The 13614-nt window shown below is 60.0% G+C and overlaps 1 protein-coding gene across 2 annotated transcripts in view; it reads right to left on the bottom strand.

Annotated features, from left to right (window-relative positions):
• SYTL3 (synaptotagmin like 3) overlaps positions 1–12177 on the bottom strand; it is a 58409-nt gene extending 46232 nt beyond the window's left edge. For both annotated transcript variants that reach the window (XM_055136591.1, XM_004600774.2), the window contains exons 1-2: positions 12000–12177; positions 10106–10324 (exon numbers count right to left, since the gene is read on the bottom strand). In XM_055136591.1, coding sequence (XP_054992566.1) covers positions 10106–10324; positions 12000–12109 — 329 coding nt within the window. In that variant the 5' untranslated portion in view covers positions 12110–12177. The remainder of the gene's footprint in view (positions 1–10105; positions 10325–11999) is intronic.
• Between the last annotated feature and the right edge of the window lie 1437 nt (positions 12178–13614).

The raw sequence follows: 13614 nt of genomic DNA, 5'->3' as shown, positions 1-13614 counted from the left end.
GGTGCTCCCTTGCACACGGCTGACCCCAGTTCAGTCCCCAGAGCTGCTATGGCCCCTGGAACACCACCAGGGGTGAACCCTTCAGAGCCGGGAGTGGGTCCTGAGGACTGCTGGGCATGGCCCTAAAACAAACCAACAAATCCTGTCTCTCCTGACAACTGCCGGCAGGGCCCCATCTAGGCAGAAACTCTGGCACCTGGTTAACGACGCTTCCCCAGGCCGCCACTGGACCAGGCCACCCTGGGTGACACTGGCGCCAAGCTGGAAAAGGAATTCAGGTCACTCCCCCTGCCCCAGAGCCCCCAACAAAGGTCGCTCCCCCACAACCCAGAGCCCCCGACAGAGGTCACTCCCCCTGTCCCAGAGCCCCCGACAGAGGTCACTCCCCTGACCCAGTGCCCCCAACAAAGGTCACTCCCCTGACCCAGTGCCCCCAACAGAGGTCATTCCCCTGACCCAGTGCCCTCAACAGAGGTCACTCCCCCTGTCCCAGAGCCCCCGACAGAGGTCACTTCCCCTGTCCCAGAACCCCCGACAGAGGTCACTCCCCTGACCCAGTGCCCCCAACAGAGGTCACTCCCCTGACCCAGTGCCCCTAACAGAGGTCACTCCCTCTGTCCCAGTGCCCCCGACAGAGGTCACTCCCCCTGTCCCAGAGCCCCCGACAGAGGTCACTCCCCTGTCCCAGTGCCCCCTAACAGCACCCAGCCATGATTGTCTGAGGAGAAGTGCCCTGGGCCAGGGAGGCTGAAGGCTGAGGCCTCACTGGGCCTGCGGGAATCCAGATCCGTCCACAGTCCCCAGGAATGGTCAAGAGCAACCCCATGCACTGAGCTGGGAGATGCCCCCAAGTAGTGCCGGGTGAGGTCCAACACAGAGACAGACAGACAGACAGACAGACAGACAGACAGACAGACAGACAGAGGGCACCTGTGACCATACAGGCAGAAACTCAAATATCTCCTCCCTTACATTAACATGGAGAACCTTCCGGAGAACTCAGCATCCTCACGGAAGCACCCGAGACCATCCTGGCACTGGCCAAGTCTGGACACTGTCCAGGCCGTGCTGCCCCCTGGGGTAGGCCATCCACATGCCCCGGGGCAGCTGCCAGCATCCTCACTCGAAGGACAAGCTGCAGCAGGAGCCAGGTCAGAGGGAACACAGTCAGATGGGGGAAGCGGCGCCTCCATCTGATTGGACCCCTCACTGTTTCCCCCATCCTTCACTCAGTCATCTGCTCTCACTCTTCTGTTCTGTTTAGGGGCCACACCCAGGCACTCAGCAGCTGCTCCTGAAGCAGTGCTCAGAGCCCCCGAGGTGGGGTGGGGATCTGGGGATTTAAACCTGGCCCTGGGCCTCTGAAGGCAGGTGCCTTTACCACGCGCTCTGCCCTGGGACTGGCCTTTGTCGTCATTGTTAGTGATTCGAGACAGTTTGTCTGACCGCCGTGCTTAGGGGCTACTCTGGAGTTGCCCCTGGGGGTGATGATGCAGGGGGTGGGGGAGACCATACAGGGAACTCTGCCCACTAAGGCACGTGTTGCCTGGGCGTCTCATGACTCTGGACAGAAGGACAGAAGGACAGAAGGCCCTATGTCTCCGCCTCTGAGAACTCCATCTGAGCCCAGGCCTGTCGCCAGAACGGAAAGGAGTGTTCGTGGGACCACAGGTGAGGGCGCTTCCCTGGCACCTGGCACCTGGACAACCCAGATTCAATCCCCGACACCACATCTGGCCCCCCTGAAACATCACCAGCAACGACCCCTGAGCACAGAGCCAGGAGCGAGCCCTGGGCACCGCCAGGTGTGGCCCCCAGGAGGACTGTGTGTTGCTCTCATCGAGTGAGACAGGGGAGATCCATCCTTAGAGCCTCATTGACCCCCCCACCCCCACCCCCATGTCCTTGTCTTCTTGAGGGCCAAGGGAGGGGACGCTTCTGTCCCAGATGACTCAGAATCGGGTGTGGATGTTGCCGGGCGTATCTGAACTCCAGCCTCATGTCCAGATAGAACAGATAAACTTGCCGGGCCAGTGATTATAGTGGTCATGCACACGGCCTTGCATGCAGCTGACCTGGGCTTGGTGCCCCGCACCCCATATGGTCCCCCAAGTCCACCAGGAATTATTCTGAATGCAGAGCCAGAAGCAACCCTGAGCACTGCCAGAATCAGTGACTTTTTAAAACCCAAGTCTGGGTTTTAAAAATCGCAAGGCCGGAGCGACAGTACGGTGGGCCAGAAGCTTGCCTCACAGGTGGCCGATCCAGATCCCTGGCTCCCCACAGGGTCCCCCAAACTACCAGGAGTGATCCCTGAGCACAGAGTCAAGAGTAAGCTCTGAGCACAGCCAGGTGTGTTTCCGAACCCTGAAATAACAATAAAAATAAAATAAGACACTTCCATCCATAAAGAAGTCAGGGTGATGGCAAGTCGGGCGTCTGAGGGGCACCCCGAGCTCTCCACGAGCCCTCGCTGGGGTCTTGTGTTATAAACACAGCACCGGGGTGCTGGGCGGGCTCTGGGCCACATCCTTTCTCAGAGCCCGGAGCACTCAGCATTTCTTAGCCACAAGAAAGAACAGGTGGCAGGCACGCGGCAGGCGCTGGCGACCACACACGTAACAATGCCGTTAGTGGACCGGACAGCGGGCTGGCCCTCACTCCCTTCACGAGCAGTGCCGCCTCTTCGGAGCTGTGCTTGGCTGGTTGGCTGGGTGGTTTTGGTGTGGGGCTCACACCTACAGTGCTCAGGGCTTAGTCCTGGCTCTGCTCTCAGGGTCGCTCCTGGTGGTGATCTGGGGACCATAGAGGGTGCCAGGGTCAAGCTTGGGTTGACCATGTGCCAGGCCAGTACTCTCCCCGCCGTCCTACTTCCAGGTTCTTAGACCCTATTTTTATTTTGTATACAAAGGACTGGCCCCGGCTGGAGGGTAAACTGTCACCTCCTCCGGAGTTTAGCCACAGGAAACGCCCATTCGGTTCCTCCAGGTGTTTAGTAGGATTCCACAGACGGGGGTGGTCTGGAATTTCACATGTTCGGGAGTGCTGGAAAGTGACCAGCACACACCCCTGCAGAGGTGCCCTGCACTGGAATTCTGGCTCCAGAACCCTGACTCCAGACCCCTGACTCAGGAACCTTGGCTCTAGAACCCTAGCTCCAGAACCTTGATTCCAGACCCCTGACTCAGGAACCCTGGCTCCATAACCCTGACTCCAGACCCTGATTGTAGCCCCTGATTTCAGAACCCTGACTCCAGAATGCTGACTCGGGAACCCTAGCTCCAGAACCTTGGTTCTAGAACCCTGACTCAGGAACTCTGGCTCCAGAACCCTGATGCCAGACCCTGGCTCAGGAACCCTGATTCAGGAACCCTGACTCCAGACCCTGACTCAGGAACCCTGGCTCCAGAACCCTCGCTCTGGGCCAGCATGCCTGAGATGGCCTGATGGCTCCCAACCCAGCCAGCTGCAGAACAAAGAGCCGAGCTTGGAAGACTGAAACCCGCCCAACTCCGAGCAGCTTTGTCCAGTGCTGGGCATTTCCCCATGGCCTGTCGCGCAGGAGAACTGGTTTACTTCAAAGCGTTGTGTATCTATAAAGGGGGTTTAGTTACAAAGCCAAAATAACGGGGTTCTTTCACCCCTATCGGCTTGGTTGATCTGATTTCAACGACTTACAGGAAAGAAGATCGATGGTGGTGATTAGAGCCTGAGGGAGGATAAGCAGCGGCCTCTCGCCTGCTGCTAAATCAGGAGCCTGTATGGCCCCCGAGAAAGGGCGGGGTCCGAGCTGGGTTCACAGTCACCGCAGCAGAGACAGGGCGGAGGGCAGGGGTGAAATGTCCTACGCAGCCAGGACCACCCTGAGAAGTAGCAGGAGACTGGGGGGTGGCGTGGCTGAGACCTAGTGTGGGGGCCACATGGGGGCAGCTGGGGGGGTATCTAGAGGCACGGACTGACCGGCATGAGGACTGGGTTTGGCGGGGGGTGGTGCCCGCAACAGCTGCAGCGCATGCGTTGGATGCATCCCCCCCCGATCCCATCCCCCTCACCGCAGAGGGGACCCCCGGGAGTAACCCCGACACCAAGCCACGAGTGACCCCCACCCCACACACTGAGCCAGGAGGCCCTTCAGGAACCAAGCACGGGGCGGGCCGAGCGCCGCCAGGGGTGGTCCCAAAGCAAAAGCAACAAAGACGATCAATACCAGGCCTTGCTCACGCCACACTCCCGGGGCCTCTGAGCACTGCTGGGCTCAGCCTTGGAGCACTGGCTGGTCACATGACATCATACGAGTCCACGAGGGTAAGGAAAGTCCAGCTGCGCTCAGACAGGCTCTTGGGATCCCTCAGAGCCTTTGTGCCCCCGGGTCTGAGAAGGCCGCTCCGCCAGTCAAGGGAAAAGGAGAAGGCGAAGGGCAGGAGAGAGGGGTCCAGACACCTGAGCGGCACCGCTATGTGGCGCTGATGGGGGGTGGGGGGAGGGGGAGCTCCAGAAGCAGAGAAAACTCCATGGCATCCCGGGCAGGCAGAGCCAGAGCCCCTGGCACGGGGGCAGGAGGGCAGAGCAGGAATCAGGCCGATGACCCTCAGGCGTGAGTCCCGGGAGGCCAGCGCCAGCAGTCACTCAGGTCAAAGGCAAGTCATGGCCAACAGAGAAGGGCAGAATCAGAATCCAGAGTGTCCATCTGCAGTGCTTGCAGTGCTGACCTCACAGACGCTTCCCAGAATCAGAATCCGGAGTGTCCATCTGCAGTGCTGACCCCAGAAACACTTCCTGGAATCAGAATCCAGAGTGTCCATCTGCAGTGCTGACCCCAGAAACACTTCCCGGAATCAAAATCTGGAGTGTCCCTCTGCAGTGCTGACCCCAGAGACGCTCCCTGGAGTGGCGGGAGCAGAGAGGGGCACAGAATGGCCACAGGAGCGTGATGGCTGTCGAGAAGGGCCAAGCAGGTGGACAGCGGTCCAGGTTATTCCCAAGAAGCCACCAGGCACTGGCTAGTGAGAGCCACCCCACTTCACAGCACCAGGAAGGCCACCACCAAGACCCCAGGAGGGAAAGCACTGTCCTGGCTGTGGACACAGCCCCGCGCGTGCGGGCTGGGACGCTGATGGGGTCTCACCTGGCACGGAAGGACTCTCTGCCCGCCACAGCACAGAGGAGCCTGGAGGAGGAGCAGGGTGAGGGGCCACAGAGAGACCACATGCGGCCACACCGTCAGGAGGTGCCGGGAGAGGCAAAGCCGCAGAGACAAAAGGGGCACCCGGTACCGGTGAGGGGACGGGGCAGGGAGCTACTTGGAGTAGACAGAGTTTTGGTTCTGCCAGCTGAGAATGTTCTAGACACATGGGACAGTGGTCACACGCAGTGCCAGGGTGTTCCAGCCCCAGTGGCCTGAGCTAAAGGACTGAAGGCCAGAGGGTGTGCAGGGTTAGGGTGCGTGTCCTGTGACCAATCCCGGAACCGCATGGGGTCCCCTGAGCGATCCCGGATGCGATCCCAGAGCACAGAGCCAGGAGTCGGCTCCGAGCACTGCAAGTGTGTGGCCCAAAAACTAAAGGAAGAAAGGAAAGAGAGGAAGAAAGCGAGAAAGCTGTGAACACTGATTTCCCTCTCCCCCCCCCCAACTTCCGGTCCCAGTTCATTCTTAGCCGTGCAATTATCTCGGGTTTTGAAAAACACCCTTATTTCAGAATCAGGAAGCTGGGCTTGGGAAATCCCACTTTGTGTGCTTGGGGGCTCCAGTTACCGGGCGCAGGGCCGCCTGCCTGCGGGTGGACATTTCGTCAGGCGGGCTTCCTGGAGATTACCTCGGGCCCTGGCCATCCTGTTCTGATTTCCAGCTGGTCGTGAACTCTGCAGGATGGAGCCGGGCGAGGGTCTAGCTCCTTCCCGGCTCAGCTGCTCCGTCGGCCTGACCCTGACGACAGTTGCGGGGGTTGGGGGTGGAGGGAGGGTGGGAGGCTCCTTCTCCGTGACTCCCTGCAGGAAGGGCGGGGGGGGGGCAGCCGGGGGGCTCAGGATAAGAGCTTCTTTGTCTCTCGCCCTCGAGCGGAGGACACTTGACACTCGGTGGGCAGGGCAGGGGGGTCCTGCGCTGAGCCCCCTGTGGGAAGGCGGGTGGCAGGTGGTTCTCAGAGCGGAAGGGCTAGGAAACCTGCTTGAACAATTGGGCCTTTCTTTGCACAGGTGGGTAAAATGCCTTTGTGGAGGGACTGGAAGTTCCAGGAGGTTCCTGACAGCTGCCTGCGAGCCCAGCCCTGGAGAGGCTGGGGGGAGAGCAGCCCAAGCCACCCGCTGTGCCCGGCCCACTGTGCCCGCCCGCTGTGCCCGGCTCGGCTTGGGCAGCCGTTTGCAAATCTCCAAGACACAAGCTACTTATTTTCAATTTAATTTTGTTATGAGTGTTTCCTAAACACTTTTCAAGTTTTTAATTGTAGTTTAAGGGGGGAAGCGATAGCACAGCAGGTAGGGCATATGCCTTGCATGCAGCCGACCCGGGTTCGATTCCTCCATCCCTCTCGGAGAGCCCAGCAAGCTACCGAGAGTATCCCGCCCGCACAGCAGAGCCTGGCAAGCTCCCCGTGGCATATTCAACATGCCAAAAACAGTCACAACAAGTCTCACAATGGAGACATTACTGGTGCCCGCTCAAGCAAATCGATGAACAATGGGACAACAGTGCTGCAGTTTAAGGGGGTTGAAGAGATTGCACAGTGAGTAGGGAGCTAGCCTTGGACGTGGCCGACCTGAGTTTGCTTCCTGGCATCCCGTATGCCCCCCAAGCCCACCAAGAGTGAGTCCTGAGTGCAGAACCAGGGGCAGCCCCTGAGTACAGCCCTGGGTGTTCCCCTCCCCAAAACACAACAGAACATAAACCAACTAGAGTTTCCGTGATAGTTACATTAGTGGTCACATTGATGGTATTGATGTAAGGAGTTACCGCACACCACCCCTACGACCCTGCGCTTCTGTCACTATGTCACCTCTGGTCCCACCTTCTCCCCTCCCCAGCCATGACTTGGTGCTCGCTGTTTTGGCCTGACTGGGACACTGTCCCGTGTCCCCACGACACCACCAGGGACCTGTTCTCATTTATGCTTTAACATGGAGGAAACAGTTCCATGTAGGAAACGGAGAGAGAGTCCCATCAGTAAGCGATGACACGTGAGGCGGCGACTCATGGCCACAAGCCCTTCCCGTAGGGTCCACTCAGTGCCCTGCGGGGCCTCCCAGGGGACACTTTGCTTGGCGTGGGGTGGGGGCTGGCTTCACTCCCCTGAGCACCGCCAGGAATGACCTCAAAATCAAATCCAAAACCAAACACAGACCAGGTTGTTCAAAACCACCCATCTCCACATTAGAAAGATTTTAAACCTCACTGCACCAAAGTGTTCGAATAAACGCTGAGCAGCCAGAGAGCTGGTATGGAGAGCCGGAGTGTGACTCTGTATGCAGGAGCCCCGGGGCCCACGCCTGGAACCGCAGATGGTCCCAGAGCCCACCAGGAGCGACCTCTGAGCACGGCCAGGGGTGGCCCCAACGCCAAAGCACATCGGTGAAACACGTAGATTCAGCCTGTCACTAGCAGGAAAGAGTCCCGTCTTCACTCAAGCACCAAACACAGGCAGACAAGGAGTTCACCTCAAGTGAAGAGCTCACAGAACACGGCAACAGAAAGCAAATACCCACCCCACCCCCAACATGCAGAAGGGCTGAGAAGACGCAGCCCCAGAGGAGACACAGGCCGCCAGACGCAGGGTGAGGCAGGTCGGCGCCCATCGTGGCTGTCCATGAGACAAGGGTGCACACACACACACACACACACACACACACACACACAGCCACGTGGGTGGAGAAAGGCCCCCTGTTCCCTGTCGGGGGGACTCAGAGGGGCTTGGCCTCTCTGAGTCACAGGATGGGAGGGTCCAAAAAATGTTTTAAAAAATAGGCTTATCGGGCTGGAGCGATAGCACAGCAGGTAGGGCGTTTGCCTTGCACACAGCCTGACCCGGGTTCGATTCCCAGCATCCCATAGGGTCCCCAGAGCACTGCCAGGAGTAATTCCTGAGTACAGAGCTAGGAGTGACCCCCATGCATTACCGGGTGTGATACAAAAAGAAAAAAATAAATAAATAATAGGCTTATCCTAGAATCCAGCATCTCTGCTCCTAAGGATCTCGTTGAGGAATCTGGAAACGCGGATGGGAGAAGATGCACATGAGGCCCCTCTGCGGCGCAGTGGGCAAGCAGGGGCCGGTCACGAGGCGAGGCCCACATCAGAGAGATGAGGACGTGGGTGACGGGGGTGTGCATGCCTGGCATCTGACAAGTCCCGAGATGGACCCCTGGCACTGCACAGTGCACCCGGCACCACGGGGACCCCCTGGTGGCCCCAGCACCGTGCACCAGCCCCCACCCACGGCACCGTATCACTGGCTCCCAGCTCTGAGGCACCAGGCCTACACAGCCGGGCAGGCGTGGCCTCTGCCCCCCAGAACTGCCTGAGCGGGCAGTCCCCCACAGTGGGTCCTGGAGACACAGTGGACACCACTCAGCCACTCAGATGGGGGACAGAACACCCTCTGGAGCAACGTGAATGAAATGGGGGGGGGCTCACACGAAGAAAAGTGTGTCAGAAAGAGAAACTAGGTCACTAGGCATATCATTTAATACGTGTAACTGGCATCCGTGTAAGCCACAGTTTAGTAATGTTTGTATGCTGCGTTACCAAGTATGGTACTATTTCGTGATTTTGGCAGTAGAAGTGCTTGTGTGTAGAATATCCAGACACAGGGGGCCAGAGAGATAGCACAGCGGGTAGGGCATTCGCCTTGCATGCAACCGACCCGGGTTCGATCCCCGGCATCCCATATGGTCCCCCAAGCACCACCAGGAGTAATTCCTGAGTGCAAAGCCAGGGGTAACCCCTGAGCATCGCTGGGTGTGACCCAAAAAAGAAAAAAAAAAAAAGAATATCCAGACACAGTACACAGGGCCTGAGAGAGGAGCTGGGTGCGCCCGTGGCTTCTGACTGGAGCTGAGGCCCCCAGGGACCCGCTCTGAGCACACCTGGGCCCTTGAGCACAGAGCCGGGAGTAAGCCCTTGGCACGACGGCGTGTGGCCCCAAGGAGCAGATCAAAAACCAAGGCAAGCACAAGAGGGATGAAAGGGTGGGGGGTCCAGGACTCAAGTGCACGGGATGAAGGTGCCCGCCTTGTATGCAGCTGACCCCGTGTCACACGGCCCCGAGCACAAGCTTGGCACAATCTCCACTGCCAGGGCCACAGAGGGGCTGACCCTGGAAACCCAAGGCAAGGAAGCGGCCGGCGGTGGGGGGAGGGGCGCTGGCTGCCGGGCCGTGGGTATGGAGCGATGACAAACACCTGACAAGTGTCACCCCCGACTGGGCCTCATCCAGCGCTCCCTCTGTCACACACGCCTCAGCCTGCCTCCTTCACAAAGATGACATCCAGCACCCCTGGGGACTCTCAAACCTCCCTCTCAGCTCTCCTCGTCTGTGCTCTCCTGAGGCACAGACATCAAGCCCTAAGCAAACTAAGGCACCTGGCCAAAGCTCCTAAGGAGGAAGCGTGGGACAGCTCCGTGGACACAAGTGCCTGCCTTACAAAGCGTGAGGTCATGAGTTTGAGCCCCGGTGCCACCACGTGCCACCTCCCCACAGTTGTACTGCCTGAGCCCCGGCAGGGCCAGCATGAGTGATCGCAGGCACGCAGCCCGGTGTGGAAACGGACGGGGAGGGAAATGCAGATGAATCTGACCTCCTGGGTTAGCCCACTCTCAGCCGTGACAAATACTTGTAAATGTTTCCGGGGGTGTGTGTTGGGGTGGGGGGCTGTGTGTGCACAGGGCTCTGGAGTCCTCGGTGCCAGGGACCAACATGAAATCAGGTGTGGGCAAGGCATGAGCCCTAGCACTCTGGAGCGTCTCCTGGGCCCCAACTTTTGTGAATCTAGAAGAGGAAGTGGGGCCCGGGCGTCGTGGCCGGCAGCAGATCACCCGCCCACCCCCCGCCTTTCCGTAGAACAAGACCCATTTCTCGGCGCGACAGTGAGGCGCCACATGGCCCGCAGGACTCACCTGTCCTCGAAGCACACGGTGCACTTCCAGACGCGGCTGGCCCCCACGGGCACTCGGCAGCCGTGGCACACGCGGTGGCTGCAGCCCTGGCACACGGCTCCGCGGTTGAGCACTCGGCCGAGCGCCTGCTGGCAGCGGGCACACGTCTGCTCCCGCCGCGCCTCGCCCGGGCCCTTCGCCCCCTTCCAGCGCAGGTGCTGCAGCTGCGTCCTCAGCTTCCTGCGGCCCAGAGCCCGGCGGTCAGTGCTCGCGGGGGCACAGACCTCACAGCAAGAGGGACGACAGGGGGAGGGGCCAAGCACCAGACTGTCCGCGCCGGGCGCCCAGGAGCCGGCCGCTGAGTTGGGTCGGGAATCCCTTTGTGCCCAGCGTGGCCTGGGTCAGCAAGCAAGGGCCGTGCCGGGAGACCCGCCGAGAAGTACTCGTGTGACCCCCGGGGCCATGGCACAGGCAGACACGCCTGCTGGGAGCCCTCGAGGCTGCCCAGTATTTAATTGGGGGCTTGTTATTGGTGGGGGGGTGGTGGCTCCCAGTGGCTCTCAGCAACTGTTTACTCAGTCAGCGAGGCTGGCGGTTCAGTGCAAGGGCCCATGGGTGCTGCAGGGCTGGGGGCTGCCTGGGACCCTCCAGGCCTGCACAGGTGACCTTTGGGAGGCCAGGGGCTGGGAACTGAACCCAAGCACGGCGTATGCGCGTGCCCTCAGCCCTGTACCATCTTCCCATCCGTGCATGGTTCCTGATGAGAGGGCTGGGGGGGAAGGGTCCTTCCAGCCCCTGGCCCCCTCCCGCAGTAGCCCGTGTGCAAAGGGGGATCCCGTGGCCCCCTGCAGAGGCGCCCTAACCAGGAACTCTTTTATGAAATGTCTCTTTTCTTGTTCTTAGAAGGGAAAAGCCCTCCCGGAAGCCAGCCTGGGAGATTCGCCCCTGGGGCAGCCAGCGTTGGGCCCCTTTGTCCTTGCCAGCGGGGAAAGGTCTGCAGGATTCCGCAGTGCAAGACCCCTGAGCTTTGAGAGGGCGAGGGAGGAGAGAACAAGTACGTTTCCCCCTTCCTGGAGTGCTGGGTGGTCTCAAGGGGCATTTCCCTGGGAGATTCCCAAGGGCTGGGCACTGTAAAGCAAGTGAAACAGTAGCAGCCGCTCCCGCTACAAGAGACAAAGCTCCTCTCAGGGCAGGTCTGACCCTGGCCAGGGAGCAGCTTGGAGCAGCCCAGTGAGTGCTGTGGGGAGGGTGTGGGGCAGCAACCAGGAGGGCCAGGTTCGCCTCTCAGACCCCAGCAGGCCCAGCAGCCTGACCCAAAGCCAGCTGGGAGCAGAGAGCAACAGGGGGATCAAGCCCCTGTCCAGGTGCATCTGCTCTTCCCACGTGACTTGCTTTTAAGTGTTTTCTTTATTGAGGGTGGCCTTGGGCCATATCCAGGGGGGCTGCTCCTAGCTCTGTGCTCCGGGGTTGCCCCTGGGGATGGGGTGGGGTGGGGGTGTAAACCTTCTGGAGAAGGGCATCTGGGACCCTGAAAGCGGCTCTTGATTTCATCCTGCAGTGCAGGCAAGGGGGGGGGGGACGGCAGGGGGGGCGGGAGGCGGGGGTGGGGAGAGAAGGGCGGGGGGGGGGGGGGCAGCAAAACTGACACCATGCCAAGCGGGGCTCATTTTTCCTGGTGTGAAATGCAGTTAGACAGCAAGGGGAGACCCCACTCTCGCCCGACAGGAGGCTGAGGGCATAAAAGCGCGCGCGCACACAACACACACACACACACACACACACGCACATGCACACACACACGCACACGCACACACACGCACATGCACACACGCACGCACACGCACACACACACGCACACACGCACACACACAGACGCACACATGCACACGCACCCAGACCCCGCAGGCCGACCCACCGGATCCTGGCCTCCTCTCGGCTCTGCACCGCCTGGTCCCGGAACAGGACCTGCAGGATGGCGTCCCGCTCACCCGCCTGCAGCAGGCCCAGACTGACTTCCTGCGTCATGTCCACGCGCCGTCCGGGCCCACGGTGAAGCCTCACTTGGCGAGCGGCAGGGCCGATGCCAGCAGGGCCCTCCGCTCACTCCACAGGGCCTGGCACCCGCTGCTGGGCACCCGCGTGGCTGGGGACGCTGCCTTGGCTCCTTTGCAGGCTGCCCCTGGCTCCCCGGGGTCTGCAGAGAGGCTGGGGGGCGGGACGGAGGCTCTGCCAAGATCTCTCGAAACTCCGCAGGACGCCAGGCAGATAATTTCTGCAAAGCAGAAGTAATCCCCGATTGGAGGGACGTGTGCGGCAGGAAGCGGCTGCGGGCGCGGGCAGCTAAGCCTCTGGCCAGCCCCCAGACAGGCCCCGTCCGTCCCCCGCAGAGGAAGGTGACAGGGGCCTCACCTGCGATGGGCAGCAGAGCCCGGCACTTGGGCCCCGCTGAGGACGTTGTTGGGTTCTAGGTTTTATCCAGCTGGGCTTCTCATATTTCTAAACCCTCCAATTTCCCAGCGTGATTGTTTTTTTTTCTCCCTCTAAATATCGGCTCTGTATGAAATACATCATCCTAATTGAAAACACATTAGGCGCTCGCGGCTTTCCGCGGCTAGTTATTACTTTCACAATTAACTTCCCGACTCAGAAGTGCTGGATCAATTAGTGGCGGTTGAACAGGGAGTACCAGGAGCCCAGCCTATCAGTAATGGACGCTCCCTAATGGAGCCCTGGGCAGTCGGGGGGGGGGGGCGGGAGGTGGGGGTAGGGGCGGACCAGGCTTGCTTTTCTGTTGCTGGAAGGTTCTGCACATATTCTCCTGCCTGCCTTGTTCATGCCTGTGTGGGGCCCACAGGCGTCTATGCCACCGCCAACCCTGGAGGTGGGGTAAGTGGCGACAGGCTGGTATGATGTGCATAGTGCAATAGAGGAACTGCAGAACTTGAATCAGTGTGTCAAGCCAACAGGAGCTGGCAACAGTAACGATTCTTTCCAAGTCTCGGGGCTAAAGCTGCTTCGCTGGCCTCCACAGAGAGCCTCGGGGTTCTAGTTCTCACCAATCGGTGAGGAGGAAGTGGAGACCAGAGGGGTCTATTTAAGCAGAGGCCCGTGTTTCCCCTTTTGGACTTTGGGTCACCGCTGCTGACGGTTCCCCCTGAGCTCCCTCCCGGCCGTGGTGCAGGGGAGCTCCTTGGACGCCCGTGAGCAGAGCCTCAACCTCCTCCCTCTCTCCCTCATCTCTGCAGTATGCTGAAGCCTCTGTGTTTAAATGCATAAAGTGGGGGCTGGAAAGACAGTACCGTGATAGAGCACTTGTCTCCCACACGGCTGACACGGGTTCAATCTCCAGCCCCCTCCACGGAGTCCCTGAGCCCTGCCAGGAGTGATCCCTGAGCACAGAGCCGGGAGTCAGCCCTGAGCACCGCCAGGTGTGGCCCAACCACCACCAAACAGAGGCATAAAACAAAGCACATTGAGTCCCAGAGGAAACCATTCCTACTGAGGCCTGCCTGCATGTCCGCGTACTAAAC

Source organism: Sorex araneus, chromosome 4, assembly GCF_027595985.1.
Source record: "Sorex araneus isolate mSorAra2 chromosome 4, mSorAra2.pri, whole genome shotgun sequence".
Classification (NCBI taxonomy): Eukaryota; Metazoa; Chordata; class Mammalia; order Eulipotyphla; family Soricidae; genus Sorex; species Sorex araneus.
This window is presented reverse-complemented; position numbering and strand designations above follow the sequence as displayed.